Source organism: Chinchilla lanigera, unplaced genomic scaffold (genome assembly GCF_000276665.1).
Source record: "Chinchilla lanigera isolate Chin_1 unplaced genomic scaffold, ChiLan1.0 scaffold00043, whole genome shotgun sequence".
Lineage (NCBI taxonomy): Eukaryota > Metazoa > Chordata > Mammalia > Rodentia > Chinchillidae > Chinchilla > Chinchilla lanigera.
Window position 1 is genome coordinate 12,982,012 of NW_004955444.1, and position 16,784 is coordinate 12,998,795.

Genomic DNA, 16,784 nt, shown 5'->3' on the forward strand with positions numbered 1-16,784 from the left:
AAATAGCTCCAGAGGAAAGTTCTCTGTAATAGGGCTTTCCTGGGTATCCCCATGGTAGTGACTGGCTCACTGTCTCATTACTGTAAAAGGAAGATGGCTTGGTGACTTTTTGTCCTTCACATACAGTTCCTGATCAGCTTTGCATTGCTTAGCTCTTAAATATGAGAGTGCATGCACATATCATAGGTACATCTTAAGAAATTTAGGCAAAATCTCCAGAATAAAGTAGAGAAACTAAGACATGTAAAACGTTTTTACAGAACCATAGATGGAATAGACAATTTTGGAAAAGAAAGAAAACTTAGAAACCTTCTAGTAAGTATTTTTATAGAATTCAAGGGAGTATTACTCCATAAATCAAAATAGGAGCTATGAAAAAGGTGTAAGGAAGGAAAAAAGAGACTGGAAGTTGAACATGTAGTGGTAAAATAAAAAAAAAGTAATTAAAGGATATTTAAAAGATTTCACTCAAAGTAAAGAAAATAAACTGTCTTGGTTACTTTTCTCTCATTGCTGAGACAAAATAGCTGACACCCAGAATTAAGGAAGGAAAGGCTTATTTAGCTTACAGTTTATGGAGGTTTCAGTCCATTCTTGGCTGGCTCCAAGGCAGAGTGGCACGTGGCAGAAGGTAACTGTTCATGGCAGAAGACAGCAAAGCAACAAGAGCAAAAGGGAGGAGTGGCAGAGAGCGAGCCTCTTTCCCACCCTTACATTGTATGCAAACTACCTGCCCCAGGGGCAGGTGTAGCACTCACACCCATAATCCCAGCATTGGACTATGGATCAATCAAAAATCTAGTATCCCATCCTACAACTGCGTGAGGATTTGGGGGAACAGACAGATACAAACCATAACATAAACAGAGGGCCAACAGAGGGGAAACATAACAGAAGTCACAGAAAGAAAGAATAGAGAAAATTATAATAAAAATAACATGAGAGTTTTCCACACCTGAGAATTAAGAATCACCAAATTAAAATGGTTAATGAAAAAAATCTAAACACCACTGTAAAATTTTAGGATGTCAACAAAAAGACTAAAACCATCAAGGAAAAAATGAAAGACAAAAATTCATGTCATATAAAAATGAGAACCAAGATAATATTGGATTTTTTTTTTAATCTTTTTGAGACAGGATTTCACTATGCAGTTCAGGCTGGCCTACAACTCACTTTGTTGTCCAGGCTGGCCTCAAACTTGTAGCAAGCCTCCTGCTTCAGCCTACCGAGTGCTGGGATGACAAGACTGTACCACTGTGACCGGCTATATTGGATTTCTTAGCAGCACAATTTCTTAATATAACATGAGGGAGCAAAACTAAAAGTTGTACAGGAAAATTGTATTTAACCTAAAATTATAATATCATACCAAGTACCACTCAATCACTTAGGTCAAATAGAGATGTTTCTAGAAATGCAGGGACTCAGAAAACGTACCTACTATAATTTTTTTCTTAGAAAGTTATCTGAGGATATGTTATAGTAAAATAAATGCAGTAATCAAGGAAGAAAAAAATCCTGTGATTCTGGACAATGAATTCATCCAGGGAAATAGAACAGAGAAAACCCAGGAAGTGAGCCATGCATCAGATTTAGAAAGCAGACAGAAAACAGCAGGTTACAATACTCACTGAGAGAGGTTTTAAAAAGTTAGGGAAGGCTTACTAGATTACTTATGATTGAAAACATACCAAATTAGAAACAAGATTAAGACAGTTTATAATTCTAGCATGCAGTCAAATTGGGAATATAAATATGGCAGTTGGTAATTATACAGAAAAAAAACAAGGAAGGAAACAAAATCTATGGTCTTGTTCTGTAGTGAGGAATTTTGAAATCAATGTATGGCTGTAATGGTTGATACACTGTGTCAACTTGACAATTGAGAAGTTTAGAAGCTTAACTAAGTTACTCACCAAGGGGCCAGCTTCCTCACTTTGTAAACATCCTGAGCTCATGGAAGAAGAGGACATGGAGATAGTGTGGGCAGATAGCTGGCATACAGTATAAGGGAGGGAAAGAGGCTTGCTTTCCCCCTTTTGTTTTTGCTGCTTTTGCTGCCTTCTACCACCTTGAACTATTGCCCCTCACCATGCCACCCTGCCTTGGAACCAGCTGATTACAAACTGAAATCTCTATAAACTGTGAGCTAAAAAAACCTTTCTCTCTTTAATTTGGGTGTTGGGTATTTTGTCTCAGCAACAAGAGAGAAGTAAGACAGAATTTTGTACCAGAGAAGTGGGGTCTTTGCGGTGATTCTACTTGACCAGGTGGTTTGAGAGCCTTTTGGAACGGCTTATGGAAAGATTTTGGAAAGATTTAGAGAAGTTGCCTGAAGGAGGAGAGCTGGAAAGTCTTAGGCTGTTCTGTATGGGAGATTCTACTCAGAGCTCAGAAGAGCAGAGGCTGACAGAAATGCTGCCAATAAAGACCAGGCTCAGGAAGCTTCTGCTGGGAAGAAGAGCTACACTGGGTACTGGACTCCAGATGATGTGTGTTATGACTTTGCAGAAAGTTTGTCTGCATTTTGCTCTTGTCCAGAGACTTTGCCTGAGACTAAGATTAAGGACAGTGACTAATCTGGCAGAAGAAATTTCAAGGCAGTCAAATATTGAAGCAGTGATATGGCTATTGTTGGGGTCTTTTAGCTAGATCTATATTAAGAATCAAGAGCAAAGAGCCCAGCAGGATGATTTAAAATGTGAGTTTGGCCAGATAAGAAGGTCTAGTAAAGCTGTCGACTACAAAGATAAAGCTGAGGAGATCTCAATTGCTGAGATGGAACAGGAGAATAGAAGAGATGGCCCGGGGCTGGGGATTTAGCTCAGTGGCACAGTGCCTGCCTGGCAAGCTCAGGGTTGTGAGTTCTGTTCCTGAACTGGGGAAAAGGCTGGGAAAATACTGGGGAAAAAAAACCAAAACAGAGCAAAAAAAAAAAAAAAGAAAAGCTGGCCTGAGGGCATCACAGGAAGCTGCAAGTCTCTACCTTTTGCAGCCTCAAAACTGCAAAAGTGAGAGACTTTGCTTTGAGGAGAAAATCACAGAGCGCCATGCTCCCGAATGGTGGCAAAATAAAAAATTTGTATTTTAGAATCAGATTCAGAGTGCCCAGCAATCCAGGTGCTTGACTTCTACAGCCAAGAGAGAGGGATGCCTGGCTACTGCTCCAGGTGACAGCAGACTTTGGCATCATCCAAATGGTGTTGGTTTTAGGTGCATGAAAATGCAAGAGTTGTGGGGTTAAGAAGGCCTCCACCCTAATTTCAGAAGGCTTGGGAGGCCAGACAGTGTGCCCCTGAGAGGGCAATATGTGAAGCTGTGAGGGTGAAGCCAAAGGTGCGGTAGAAATTCCAGAAGTTTGAAAAATCCACGAATGTGCATCATCTAAGGAAAGCTGCAAGGAGGGAGCAAAGTAGGCCTAAGAGAGAAGCTGTGGGAACTACAACCACAAGTGCCATAGGGATGGAACCACACAAGCCCTTTGGAGCCCACAATTTGCCACAGATTGCTTCAGATGCTGGACATGGAACAATAGCACTTAAGTTTGCCCTGATGGATTTTGTAATTGCTTTGGTCCCAATCCTTGGTATATCCCCTTGTTTATAACTTTTGAAATGAAAATATTTACCTTTTACCATTGAATTTTGGAAGTGTTTAACTTTTCATTTGTATAGGGGCTTGCAGCTAACAGTTTGCCTTACATCTCAGAGTAGACTTCTGACATGGACTTTTCAGCAATGCTGAAACTGTTTGGACTTTGGCAATTCTTGAAGATGGACTAAATGCCTTTTGCATAAAGGGATGTACATGAATCTTTAGGGAGCTAGGGGCAGAATGTTATGCATTGAATGTAATATAATGCTGATAGGCTTAATATTTGTTCTTAAGGATTGTTAAGCCTGCACTAACATGTCTGAGTTGTGAAATGATAAGAATACGTATGTCTTTGTATCTGGAAACCAGTTTAAAGAAATGTGTCTACTGCCAAGTTGACAAGGAGTGGATTGTGATGGTTGATACAGTGTCAACTTAAGAATTGAGAAGTTTAGAAGCTTAACTAAGTAACTCAGCAGGGGACCAGAGTCCTCACTTTGAAAACTTCCGGAGCGTGTGGTACAAGATGGCAGGGAGATGGTATGGGTGGGTAGCTGGGATATAACATAAGGGAGCAAAAGAGCCTTGCTGTCCCCCTTTCACTCTTGTTGCTTTTGCTGTCTTCTGCTTCCTTGAGCTGTTGCCCCTCACTGTGTCAACCCTGCCTTGGAGCCAGCTGATTACAAACTGAAACCTCCACAAACTGTGAGCTAAATAAACCTTTCCTTCCTTAGTTTAGGGTGTCGGGTATTTTGTCTCAGCAACAAGAGAAAAGTAGTTAAGATGGTGGCCAAAGTACAGAAGACTTAATTCTGCTTATAAATAATGAATACTGATAATCTGGAAGTAGAGGTATAGATGAGAAACAGGGAGATGGAGGTGCAGGAGGACATGTTAAAAGCTGAAAGCGTGCTAATGTTCTTATCTTGCAGCCTGGGAGGTTAAATTGTTTGCATTTACATTAACTGATTAATTAAAAATAATCTGTTGAGGGACTATTTCTCAGGTTCCTAGATTATGTTCAGGATTCCTTTTAAGAAGGTATTCCTACATGTAAGATGGACTATATAAGTGGTAATTTTTATGAACTTGGAAATTTACTTTATTGTGCATAATTTTCCACATTATGTTATTTCTGCAGTCACACATATCAATATTTATTTTGAGAACCTCTCTCATCTTCTATACTTAATCAAAGGATCAATTTTTTTCAGAAGTTGTCTAAGATGGAAAAGACCAAATTAATGTTTTTTAAGTTGACAACTCACTCAAGCACTTCATAGTATAATTATATGATTCAGCAGAAAAGTAAATTGCAGTTTGTACACTCAGAGATTTAAAATCAAATGCCAGGGCATCAGCATAAACAGAGAATCTCTGCACTGTCATACTTTAGCAAGTTTACCAATATAAGGTAAGTCTGAGAAAGGTCCTCCAAGGGTTGGTGTGTAAATATCTTCCTTACTCTAAAATCATATTTTCATTTCAACCTGTTCATGTGCCTCTGCTAAAAATACACTCCAAGGGGTGCTTTTATATGCAAATGAGATGTGCTGGTAGTCCAAAGAACTGGCTACTGATTCTGACTTTATGACTAACTGGCTAGGTTACTATAGGTAAGTCACTTAAAATCTGGTTCTCATCCAAACTGAATGTTATTTTTTTAAAGGCATTTGTAATGTGAATAGTCTAATTTGATGAGATCTAACATTTGAATAAATTGTGATGCTCCCCAATTTATTCTCCAGGTAAACCCTGTAGTAAGAACTCATCTGTGATGAGGCAGCTATGCTAAAACATCATTCCCCAACAGCCCAATGATAGAAAGATCTGAAGGGATGTGAGATTAGTGAGAGCCCAAAACTTGCTGCATTGTCTCTGGAGGAACCTCCTAGACTTCCCCAGCTAAACTTCCAATTAAAATCCTTTCCCCAGGTGCACATCTGTATCCATTTACCTGCAACTTCCCCTTCCAAACCTACTTTTCACCCCTAGATTAGCATCCAAGTTTGAATCTGCTAATGGAGACAAAAAAAGAGGTCATAAAGAAAGTAGCAAAAATGTTGCAATTCATTTCAACTTTAAAAACTCACAGAAACAAAAACTAAGATTCTCTTTGCCTCTCTACCAATATCAAACTCAACTTTTCTGTAGAAACTCAACTATTTTCCGTAATGATCTTCTTTTAACAGTGTGCATCTTTCCCAGTAGCTGTATTTCTTTGTTCTCTCTGAGTCAAAAGTACATTCCACCGTGCAGTGATCCGACTGTGAGCTTACTTCTCAAGAAACTGTCAGATTGCTTTCCTTGTCTACCTTTTGTTTCAATGAGCAGTTGTGGATTAGCATAGACCCAGAATCAGAGCTTAAATATATGTTATTATATTAGCTACAAAGGAAGCAGTAGAAGTAACCAGCAAAGAGGAACAGGAAATTTCTGATAAACAGCTGTGGTTATCTGGAAGCTGAATTGAATCACAGACACTAGAGTTTGCAATTGCATTTTCAATTGCAGATTTAAAGGTAACTGCCTCCCACTTATATGATAGTGTCAGCTTAACTCAAAATTTGAGTGTGGCTCTATAGGCTTAGCATTCCATTCTGTAATAATATCAGAGAGAATTTATTTATGAGGCTAACATAGAGTACATTTGAGTTTGGAAAAAGAAATGAAAAAGAACAACAAGGTACCCCTGATAGGTATGCCATCGTGAACATTAATAGTTTAATGGTGAAATAAAAGAAATTGCCTTTTTACAGAGGCAGTATTCAGCAATGAAAATCGATGTCTGATATTTTTTAGCTCAATTGTTATTGGGTTTGGATTGAATAGACAAAAAGCATCCACAACTAATTTTAGATTTGAGAGCTGGAAGACACAAGAGGAGCAGTAGTGAGACTCTATGGGAACCTAAGATCTCTGCTGTGACATTGACTGACCCTTGCTCCTGCCCTTCACCACTGGAGTAGCCCTTGTCATCATTTAAAAGACTTGAACCGTATTTGAAGACACTGATCTTGTGTCTGCAGACTCATAGCTCTTTTCTCTGCTCATGGGAGGAAAAAGCAGAGAATACTAACCCAGGATGTCTCTGCACTCACATTTCCTGGTTCTTTATTCTTTTCCAGGCAGAAAGATGGTGGGACTCTTTGTCCATGGGAAAGGAGTATTTTCAGATACCCAGATATTGCCTGAGAAAACTGGCCAGAGAAGATAGGAAGGGGTGTGGCTGGGGGCTCCTGCTGAAACCCTTCTACCTATTAGTTGCTTTTCTTGCAGGACAGCATGGTAGACCTCCCTTCCTTCCCGCTTCCCTTTCATCTCCCTTCCCATTTGCTGTCTTTTCCCCCCAACCCTTTCAATTTGGCCTTCCATAGTAAGAGGTCAGTCTGTTTTCTACACTTGGGAAATTTCATTCAAGAATTTTTGTCAATGGACAAGTCATAAGAAGCCCTTCCATTTTAGGACTCGTTGACGTCACCAAGGAGGCGATAAATATCTGTTGATATAATTGGATGTGAGATTCAGTGTTGAAATAGCAAAACTCTGTCCCTCGCTCCTTGGCAGGGCCCTATGATTTATGCAGGAGCAGAGGCAGCACGCAATCGAGCTGTCAAGAGAGCGTCAGCTTATTAGGCAAATGCTGCGTGCTTTCTGAAGAGGGTCGACACTATAAAATCCCACACCAGGCTCTGGTGTGAGAAACTCGGAGCCCAAGTACGTTAAGAGACCGAAGAGAAAGAGGAAAAGACAAAGACAGAGACAAAGAGAGAGTGGGAACAGAAACAAAAGGGAAGAAAACCTTCTTTAGAGAAAGCCCCGGAGCCGTCCCTCTGCAGAGGCGACTGCGCCCGGCTCACCTGCGAAGCGCCTGGGAAGGTAGGGAGCGCCTAGACGGAAACGCGCCACCAACTTTACGCTGCCTGAGCTGCTGCGGTATGCGCGGCAGAGCCAGCTGCCGTGTGTGTGTGTGTGTGTGTGTGTGTGTGTGTGTGTGTGTGTGTGTGTGTGTGTGTGTTGTGGTTGTCGCTGTTGTTGCTGACTGAGCCTTAAGATTCTGATACTAGAAAAAGCAAACTTAGACGGCTGCTCATCATTTCCCGAGCTGCCAGTTATTCCTCACTGTCTGGGTAAAGGAGCCCCCACTTCACTCTGACCCAAATCGATCCTGACACTAAAGGCATCAAGGACAGGAATGGAGAGAGAAGGTGGAACTAGGTCTCAATTTGGAAGAATATGCTGAAATTCCGGAAGGGGACTGAGCAAAGCCGAGATCTTAAATTTGTGCTTCTTCTCTGGGCTCAGGGGAATCTGCTTTTGGAAATAGGCTTCGGGGATTGTTAGGCAGAGCGCTCAGGGGCTGTGCATTCAGAATCTCGGAAGAAGAGTCGCTCTTGCGTGGCGAGGGATGAGCTTTGATGCCTAGCCTAGCAGGTGTCCCATTTCCTGAGGCCCACAAGTCCCAGACCGTAGCTTCAGCACCGCGGACAGCGGCCGCTTGCCTCCTGGGGGCGGGAGGGGGCAAGCCTTTGGGGTGTGGGGCTGGAAGACCCCCAGCTGCACCTTCCTTTTCAGCTAAACTCTGACCAACTCTTTCTTTCTCTCTTCCCTGCTCTCCTCTGCCCTTCGCCCCTCTCCGCCTCAGTGAGCGCCCTAACATGCGCTTGCCGCTGCTCGTGTCCGCGGGCGTCCTGCTGCTCGCCCTCCTGCCCTGCCCGCCATGCAGGGCCCTCCTCAGCCGGGGGCCCGTCCCGGGCGCCCGACAAGTCCCGCAGTCCCCCCAGCCCCTGGATTTCTTCCAGCCGCCGCCTCAGCCCGGGCAGCTCCAGCCGCCGCAGTCTCGTCCGGTTCTGCTCCGCATGGGAGAGGAGTACTTCCTCCGCCTGGGGAGCCTCAGCAGGAGCCCCGCTGCTCGCCTCTCACCCGGCTCTTCGCCCCTCGCCGCAGGCAGCCGCCCCTCGCCGGACCAGGCAGCCGCCAACTTTTTCCGCGCGTTGCAGCAGCTACAGCTGCCTCGGCGCCCGCTCGACAGCCCCGCGGATGCCGAGAAGCGCGGCGGCGGGCGCGCTCTCGGTGGCCACCAGGAGGCAGTGGAGAGGGGGCGACGGTCCGAGGAGCCCCCCATCTCCCTGGATCTCACCTTCCACCTTCTCCGAGAAGTCTTGGAAATGGCCAGGGCCGAGCAGTTAGCGCAGCAAGCCCATAACAACCGGAAACTGATGGAGATTATTGGGAAATGAAATGGTGCGTTTGGAGGAAAGGATCCCACGTTTAGCACAAAAAATAAAAAGTAAAAAAATTTAAAAATACAGCATTCTGTACCATAGCGCTGCTCCGATATCATTTGTTTATTTTTATATAGCTTGAAACATAGAGAATGTACAGGGAGAGATTCTATACCCCTTAATTAGCATGCGAAGTGTATACACGTGCCCTACCAACGCAGTGTCATTTATACTGTTCACTCCCAGCTTCCGTGTCCAGGTGTCTTTATAGCCGTGTTTTAAAAAGAACAGTAGGCTCAGGAGGAAACATTCTGAAGCAGATGGAAGTCGCCCAAGTGTTTTCCTGGTGGTCAGAGCCAAAGGGAATGCCATTCTCTTGAGTAGTGCGGAGGACTAAGTGTGTAAACTGTTTGAGTCAACTTTTTTTGTTGTAAACGTTTCAGTAATAAAACATCTTTCCAATCCTTGGTCAATTTGATTGTGTAAGAGAACGTTGAATATTTATTTATATTTTTAATAAAAGCTGCAAATGTTACTGTACTTTTATTTTTCACTTCCGGTGGTCATAGCTCCTAGGTTCCTCCAAGCTGCCTCCAGAGCCCCAAACAAACAGCATTCCCACACAGCCCTCAGCTGCCTGCACTTGACTTTCTACCATTATTAATGACTCACACAGAAGCTGCAGTCTTCTTGGGCTCCTCTGTGTACCTCAGGTTATTTTTTGAGTCTAAATTAAATAATTTAGGAAGTTGCTTCCAACGCTAAAACTTGGTAATTTTTACAAATGAAGATCAAATCATGATGGAAATAACATTTAATTTGATTAATTATGAGATGGGAAATAGCTGAGAAGAGAGAAGAATGAAAGGAAAAGAGTTGAGGCGGGCGTTCTTCCAAACCACGTTTATAACCAAGACGCTGCAGTGTTTTTCTATGACAAAGGCTCACTTTATCAAGCCGCTACTTTGGCACTACGAGGTATTTTTTCTAAGGTATTTTCCAGTGACTACTTTTAATAGAGAAACTTAATAGCATCTTCATTTAAAACAACTAAATTTAGTTGCTATAAAATAGTACTTAGGAGAATTGTTCTTATAAAGGACATTTTGACTTTAATAACTACACAAATACTCTCCACATGTCTATCTATGCCAACCCTAATCAGTTTGATTCTTAGGAACGTGAACTGTCTTTATTCACTTCTAAAATGGAACAGTACATCTAGCTAGTTTTACAATGTATTTGGTTTGTTAGTTTAGTTATAGCTTGAAATTTCAATCAAATGATTAATACTCCAAAATTAATTTATATGTATGAAGATGCATCTTCCCTTGAGGACCTTGAAGTACACTTTTTTTTTTTTTTTTTTTTTTTTTTGGTTTTTCTCCGGTACTGGGAACCGAACTCATGACCTTGCGCTTGCCAGGCAGGCGCTTTTGCCGCTGAGCTAAATCCCCAGCCCCTTGAAGTACACTTGACTAATGGATTAGTAAGAGAATGTGAAACACTGAATAAGTCATTATAAGACTAAATTTTTAAAAACAGCATTTATTTAAGAGTTTACACAGAGTAAGGTCACACATATGTTCTGAAGGAGGCATTATGGTGGGACAAATAAAGCATGATTTAAATATATATAATAAGTGATGTGATTTATTTGTTCTACAGTTTGCCAGATTGGTGCCACAGTGGGTACATGAGAAAGTAAACAGTTTCTGCTGGAAGGTATTTTTCAGTTAAAGGACTTGATATGTGAACATCTAAAACTAAGATTAGAAAAATATCACAAGAGATGCCCTAAGCTTTCAGCCTTCTGGACTTTAAAAATGCCATTAAATTCAAAGAACATTTCTGGATATATCCAGTGACATCTTATAGAAAAGAGGAAAATTTTACAAATCATTTTCATAGCTTTGGTCAATGATTTACCTTTCATCCGTATATATTGACAAACCAGTCACTTTTGAATTGACATTGAATTTCACCGGCTACCTGCACTGCTAAAGAGGAAAGGAAATAAGTGCTACTAACATAACAAAAAGTCAGTGCCTATTCAACACGAGAGTATAGGGTCTACTTTGTTCAACACTTGCCACTTTTAACTGACACACACACATACCACACCTGCACACCCTTCATAGTGTTTCCCACACAATAAAAGATTTCCATAACATCCAGGGTCTTTTATTCCACTGCTTTTTGTAATTATTTTCTGAAAGAATTCTCTTCTTCAATGTTAGGTAAGTCATCTGGAATTAAAGTCTCTTTTTCTTCTTTCAGAAATCTTGTCCAGAGGTCCCATTCATCATCTTTACTGTGTTTGTTAATTCCACCTGTGCACATCACAGCCAGGCAGGCAGAGGGGCAGCAGTTGGAATGAACATCATTCGTTCAGGGAGTTCAACCAGGAGAAGGAGAAGACATGGTGAGCTGGCTCAGAATCAGCTCCTCTCCCACTCTGTGAAGCTGCAGCCTGTCGCTGGAGGGGAGGGGCCTCAGATCCAATCTGCGTAGAAAAAACGTGTGAATCAGAGGAAGAAGGGGCTGGTAACTTGGGGGCTGACCCAGTCACTGTTCTACTGAGGAGAAAGGGCAACAATAATAATTATATGAAACATAATTATTATTAAGGACAGAAAGCAAGCTCAGGTCATCCTGGCTACTGTCAAGAGCCATGGAAGTAATTCACAGTCATGACTCAAACAGGACAACACGAATGCATGCAGTGGAAGGAAGTTCTGGGACAAAGAGTCCAGGCTATTCTACTTTTTAAACAACATCTACTTGTACATGTACTGAGATGAAAGTCTTATTGAAACGTATAAAAATCTGAGTTTAGAAAAATTTGCAGAATTTTAAAAAGTTCTCTAGGATTGTAGCTCCATAGTGTAGCACTTGCTGAGTATGTGAAAGGCCTTGGGTTTCATCCCCAGTACTGGAAAAAAGAAAAAAAAAATCCTTATTTAAAGACATTGCTATACCACATGGTATCACAGGACACAATACAAAGTTTTCACTACTAAAGTGCAATGTTTCCACTAGATATACATTCCAATGTCATTTAATAACAGGGATATGTCCTGAGATATATGTCTTTGGCCAATTTCATCACTGCATGAACATCATAGGAAATATTCACACCAACTAAGATGGTTATATCATCATGGGTGATATAATCTTTTATCTATGTGGGTTATTTTGAGCAAAATATTCCTATGTGGCACATTATATAGATATCTTTGGTAAGCTTTTGCAAAACTGCAGGCATGATTGTGAACAAATCATGAAAAAAATTTCCCTAGGCAATAAAATCTAATAACATTTATATAAAATCAAATCTAATATCAATATATTCAAATAGATAACTACCTTTTATAAATGCTTAACAGACACAGGTTGCAATTTTGAATTAACTGATCAATCTAATCTCACAAGTGAACTTTATGTTGCTTGGAGTTGTAAAAATGATGTTAGTGGAATGGGGACAATCGTGAAAAAGTCTTGTTGAATTGCAATTTGATTTTATTAACTCAAACTCTTTCTATTTCAAAGTGCCATAGCAAACACGGTTCTTCCCAGGAGAACTACGAAAAATAGGCAAACATATTCTGATGCTCCACCGGTGAAACTGTCCCACCAGGTTGGAGTGCCACTGATTTCACAGTAATGGATTACCACATGCATTCAGCTCAGAAGCCTGGGGTGACTTTATGAAGCGCACATATGAATGGAAGTTACCTGGCACAGGTAAAGCAGAACTTGCTGGGTAAGTACATTGTTTTACTGCCACCCAAAGTAGTTTTGAGAGGATAGTGAGTGCTTGGTCTGTACCTTACCAGATTTTACCCTAAAGCTGTATGTTTTGGGGGTGATGTTTCAAAAATCAGTAAAATTATCCCAAGTCCTTCTGGCTTTGGAATTTTCCTTTGTACTACCAAACTGCATCATGGTACTAAGTTAAGGAGGACCAGGAAATCTGAAATAGCCACAGGTGAACAAAACTGAAGCATGTCATTTTATATGGGCCCAGCACGCGTCTGCTGCGCGTATGTAGTTTTATGTGAAGAAAGAACTGAGATACCAAGTGATACTGGACTTTTTAAAAAAGGAAGGTCACTAGATTTTGTTAGTCATGGGTTAAATACCTCAACGCTCTTGAAACTGATGTGGGGTAAACATCATCCTAAGAATCCTGGGCCCATTTATACACGCCAAACTCTTCTATCATACTTGCTTTACCTTCACTAATCCTAAAACCAAACCGAACCGAACCAAACCAATCAGCACAATACCGGGCCTATCACTGATGTGTAAAAGGATTTTTCCTAACTTGTCTGAATGAGGGAATGGTGAATTCTGTCAGGACAAAGGGATCATCAGATTCCATTTAAAGCCTTTTCTCTTGGAGGGCAGTTTTTACTCCAGAAGAAATTTCTATAATAGCCTTGCTAGAAGATCCAAAGGGTGAAATTAGTAAGACAATTTTTTTTTTAAATTTTCAGAAGAATATGAACTCTTGGAAATGTGGCTGATTGCTCGTCAGTCATTTGTGACTGCTTTTGGAATTTGTATATATTTGTGCTTTTCTGTACTAGAGATTAAATCTGTCTTCTGTTTAAAATGCTTTAGCTGTTGATATCCTATAGCTTTTAAAATTTGGAATTAAACAGTTTTGGTTTTCTGTTCCTACATCGCTATGTTTCCAGGCAATTATTAGATTTTCCTGCAAACAATATGGATTTCTGCTATGTTTCAGAGAAGAAAGGCCAGTGCCAGAGGGTGCCAAGAGCAGAGACTACCCAGAATCTGTTCCTATGATCAAACCACCTCTTTGTTCTAAGTTATATATGCTACAGGTCTGTTAATGGTCTCAGCGAGAAAGCTTTGTGCAACCTGTCTTTAAATCTAGGCCAACTACTTGTTAACTATATGACTTGGACAAGTTACTTAATCTCTCTGACCCTTAGTTTTCTTTTCTGCAAAAATAGAAATGAGATCCTACCTCATAACGGAGTTGTAAGAACTGAAGGAACTAGTACACATGAAGCACTCTGCACACACCTTCGTTATGTTAAGTCCTTCCATCTTTCCTCTGTTACCTTTTTCCCCCCTTTCTCCTTCCCTCTCTCGGTTCTTACTACACCCTTTCTTTTTTTCTGACTGCAGTGAAGAGGCTCCTCTGCTCCTCTCCAAGTGATTCTATAGAATCACTTGGAGGCTGTTTATGATCAAACATATATAGCTATCAATATAGCACCATATCTGCAACCTCATCTTTCCAAATTTAGACATAATTTATGTGATGTAATCCATCTGGTGTGTTAAAATCATGATCATTTATGGTATTGTTCAGTGTATCTCTAACTTTTTATATGATTATCTCATAAACAATGAATGAGTTAAACATTTAGACACCTCCTCTTCTAACCACAACCCAGTTGAAAAGCAGATATCCTTCCTATCATCTTCTCCAAATGGAATTGTTTATGTGTATTCTCTGGAAAAGGTTTTGAAAATCTGGCTGTCCTCTGTTACAGGAGGTGTTATTTCTTGGGAAGATTGATGTCTCACAAGGCAGAGTAAGACACTTATATCCTTTATTTGCTCGGATGCTTGCCTGCATTCCAGTTTAGTTTACACAGGGTAAAAAGGTGAACAAAGTGTTGCTATATTCTTTTTTTTTTTTTTTTTTTTTTTTTTTGATGTGCAATTCCTTTTACCATACTTTATTAAGACATTTTTCACAAGCTAGGGGAAATCTTGTTTACCAGTGACAGGGTACAACATAGCACATTTTAACCGCAAGTAAAAAGCACCAAAACAGAAGTTGGTATCGTAACTCTGATGAATTTCAGAGCTACTGGTTTCTAGCACTGCACTTTCAAACTGCACTGCTATTTAGTACTCAAAGCTTTCATTAAGAATATCAAATACAACTATTAACATTATGTTTAACTCTGCCTATGTTCACACATACATACTAATTCAGCTCATCAGACATAAACTTTCCCCTGTATATTCTTATATTATTTCTAAATTTTACACATTTTTACTCAGGTGACAAAACAAGCAAACATCCAACCACAATTTAACACTGCTCTATAACTACAGGGCTATAGATAATTTGACAAATGTGATGTCTAGTCATAAAATTAAAGAGGAAATAAAACCAAGACGGAGGCAGCATTTTCCCTCTGCAACTCTGAGACCAAATCCAGCCAAGATTCACAAAAGGCCAGCAGGATGGAGTGCCTTACTTTTTCTTAGAGGAAAACTTATTTTTCTTAGGCAAGTTTGACTAAGAGTTTTGGGTATTCATAAACTTGACTCAGGAACCCAAAATCTCTTATTTCCCTTTGATTTTTTAAAAATTGTCAGTATCGAATGCACTTTGAGAGGAAAGAATGAACATCAGCTTATGGTATTAGGTTATTATTTCACGCTACAGAAGAGCAGGGCAAGGTGAGGTGCTTCCACCCAGAGTACATGATATATAGGTATCATCTTTGACAAGTCGCTCATCTAGACTCATTTTTTGTTGATGAGGATTAAGGAGGATGAACCTGCGAGAGGCCAGTGGGTATTACACTTCAGTGTTCACTTGGCCTGGATTGTGTGACTGCATAGTATTTTGAGAAAGATCCATGAATTAGTTGCAAACATTAAAAAATCAGGAAGGGTGGTGTGGAGAAATAAGAAACCTTGTACACTGTTGTTGGGAATGTAAAATAGTGTAGCCTGTGTATAATACAGTATGGAATTTCTTCAAAAAATTAAAAAGATATACAATTTAGAAATTTCACTTTTGAATAGATGCTCAAAAGGATTGAAATAGGAATTTGTACAGACATTTGCGCACCTATATTCATAGCAACATTATGCACAGTAGCCAAGAGGTAGACATAAGTAAAGTGTCCAATAATGGATAAGTGGATAAATCAAATGTGGTATGTGCATGCAATGGAATATTATGCTGATTTAAAGAGGGAGAAAATTCTGACATATATTAGAACATGGATAAACCTTAAGGACCTTCTGTACAGTGAAATAGGCCAGACACAAAAGGACAAAGACGTACGACTGTACTTTGCGAAGTATCCAGAGTAGTTAGATTTATAGAAACAGACAACAGAATGGGGGGTGCCAGGACAAGGAGAGGGGCGACTTGGGATGTTTTTACTTAATGGGCAAGATTTTCAGTTTGCAAGATGAAAAAGTTCCAGAGACTGATTTACAATGTGAATATAGTTAATATTAATGATCTGTACATTAAGAAATGGCTAGGATGGGAGATACTTTGTTGTATGAATTTTTACTACAATAGTTTATTTTTTAAATACCAGGAATGAAACCCAGAAATGCTGAGCTATGTCCCTAGTCTCTTTTATATTGTAATTTTGCAACAGAGTTTCACTTCAGTTGCTCAGTCTGATCCCAAACTTGTGATCCTCCTGCTTCAGCCTCCTGTATAGCTGGGATTATAGTCATGCACCATAACACCCAGCACAATAAGGGAATTTTAAAAAAATTACAGCTTCACAGTAAAAGCTGGATTTATAGTTTTTCAGGACAGAGCAGAAATCTCCCGACTTGCACGGAGAACTTGCATGGAGAGCTGAGCTGCTCTGGTGCTTAGACTGGGTATGCTCCTCCCCTGCTTCTGTAGTGTCCACTACTCCCGTTTGCCTCCCATGCTACAAGGGTAGTTTCAGCTGCCATTCATCACGGTGCTTGTACAGCAGCTATGCTGAGGATAGAGTATGAAGAAGCAAGCTATGTCTTGAATTTATGCTTCTATCAAGTTGTTTCTGTTATGTGACCTGCTTTTCATGAACGTTGCTTTGTTCACCCCTGAAAGCATATAAGATTTCACACAATTGCTCACCTGCGTGTGTGTGCTAGGGATTGAACATGATGAATTAAAAAAAAAGCTAAAGTGAGCCTCAAGGTAAGATTCTTAAT

General features: G+C 40.4%; 2 protein-coding genes across 5 annotated transcripts in view; one reads left to right on the top strand and one right to left on the bottom strand.

The window, feature by feature from the left end:
- The first annotated feature begins 7,198 nt into the window (after positions 1–7,198).
- Crh (corticotropin releasing hormone) lies at positions 7,199–9,289 on the top strand. Its single transcript, XM_005392154.1, has 2 exons — positions 7,199–7,476; positions 8,243–9,289. The coding sequence occupies exon 2, from the start codon at positions 8,256–8,258 to the stop codon at positions 8,835–8,837; it is 582 nt and encodes a 193-aa protein (XP_005392211.1). The 5' UTR covers positions 7,199–7,476; positions 8,243–8,255; the 3' UTR covers positions 8,838–9,289.
- A 1,061-nt stretch (positions 9,290–10,350) lies between these two features.
- The window catches only part of Trim55 (tripartite motif containing 55), a 42,260-nt gene continuing 35,826 nt past the window's right edge, over positions 10,351–16,784 (bottom strand). Inside the window, exon 10 of one of the 4 annotated variants that reach the window (XM_005392155.2) lies at positions 10,351–11,328. In XM_005392155.2, coding sequence (XP_005392212.1) covers positions 11,206–11,328 — 123 coding nt within the window. In that variant the 3' untranslated portion in view covers positions 10,351–11,205. The remainder of the gene's footprint in view (positions 11,329–16,784) is intronic. The other 3 variants (XM_005392158.2, XM_005392156.2, XM_005392157.2) reach the window with 3 other exon arrangements.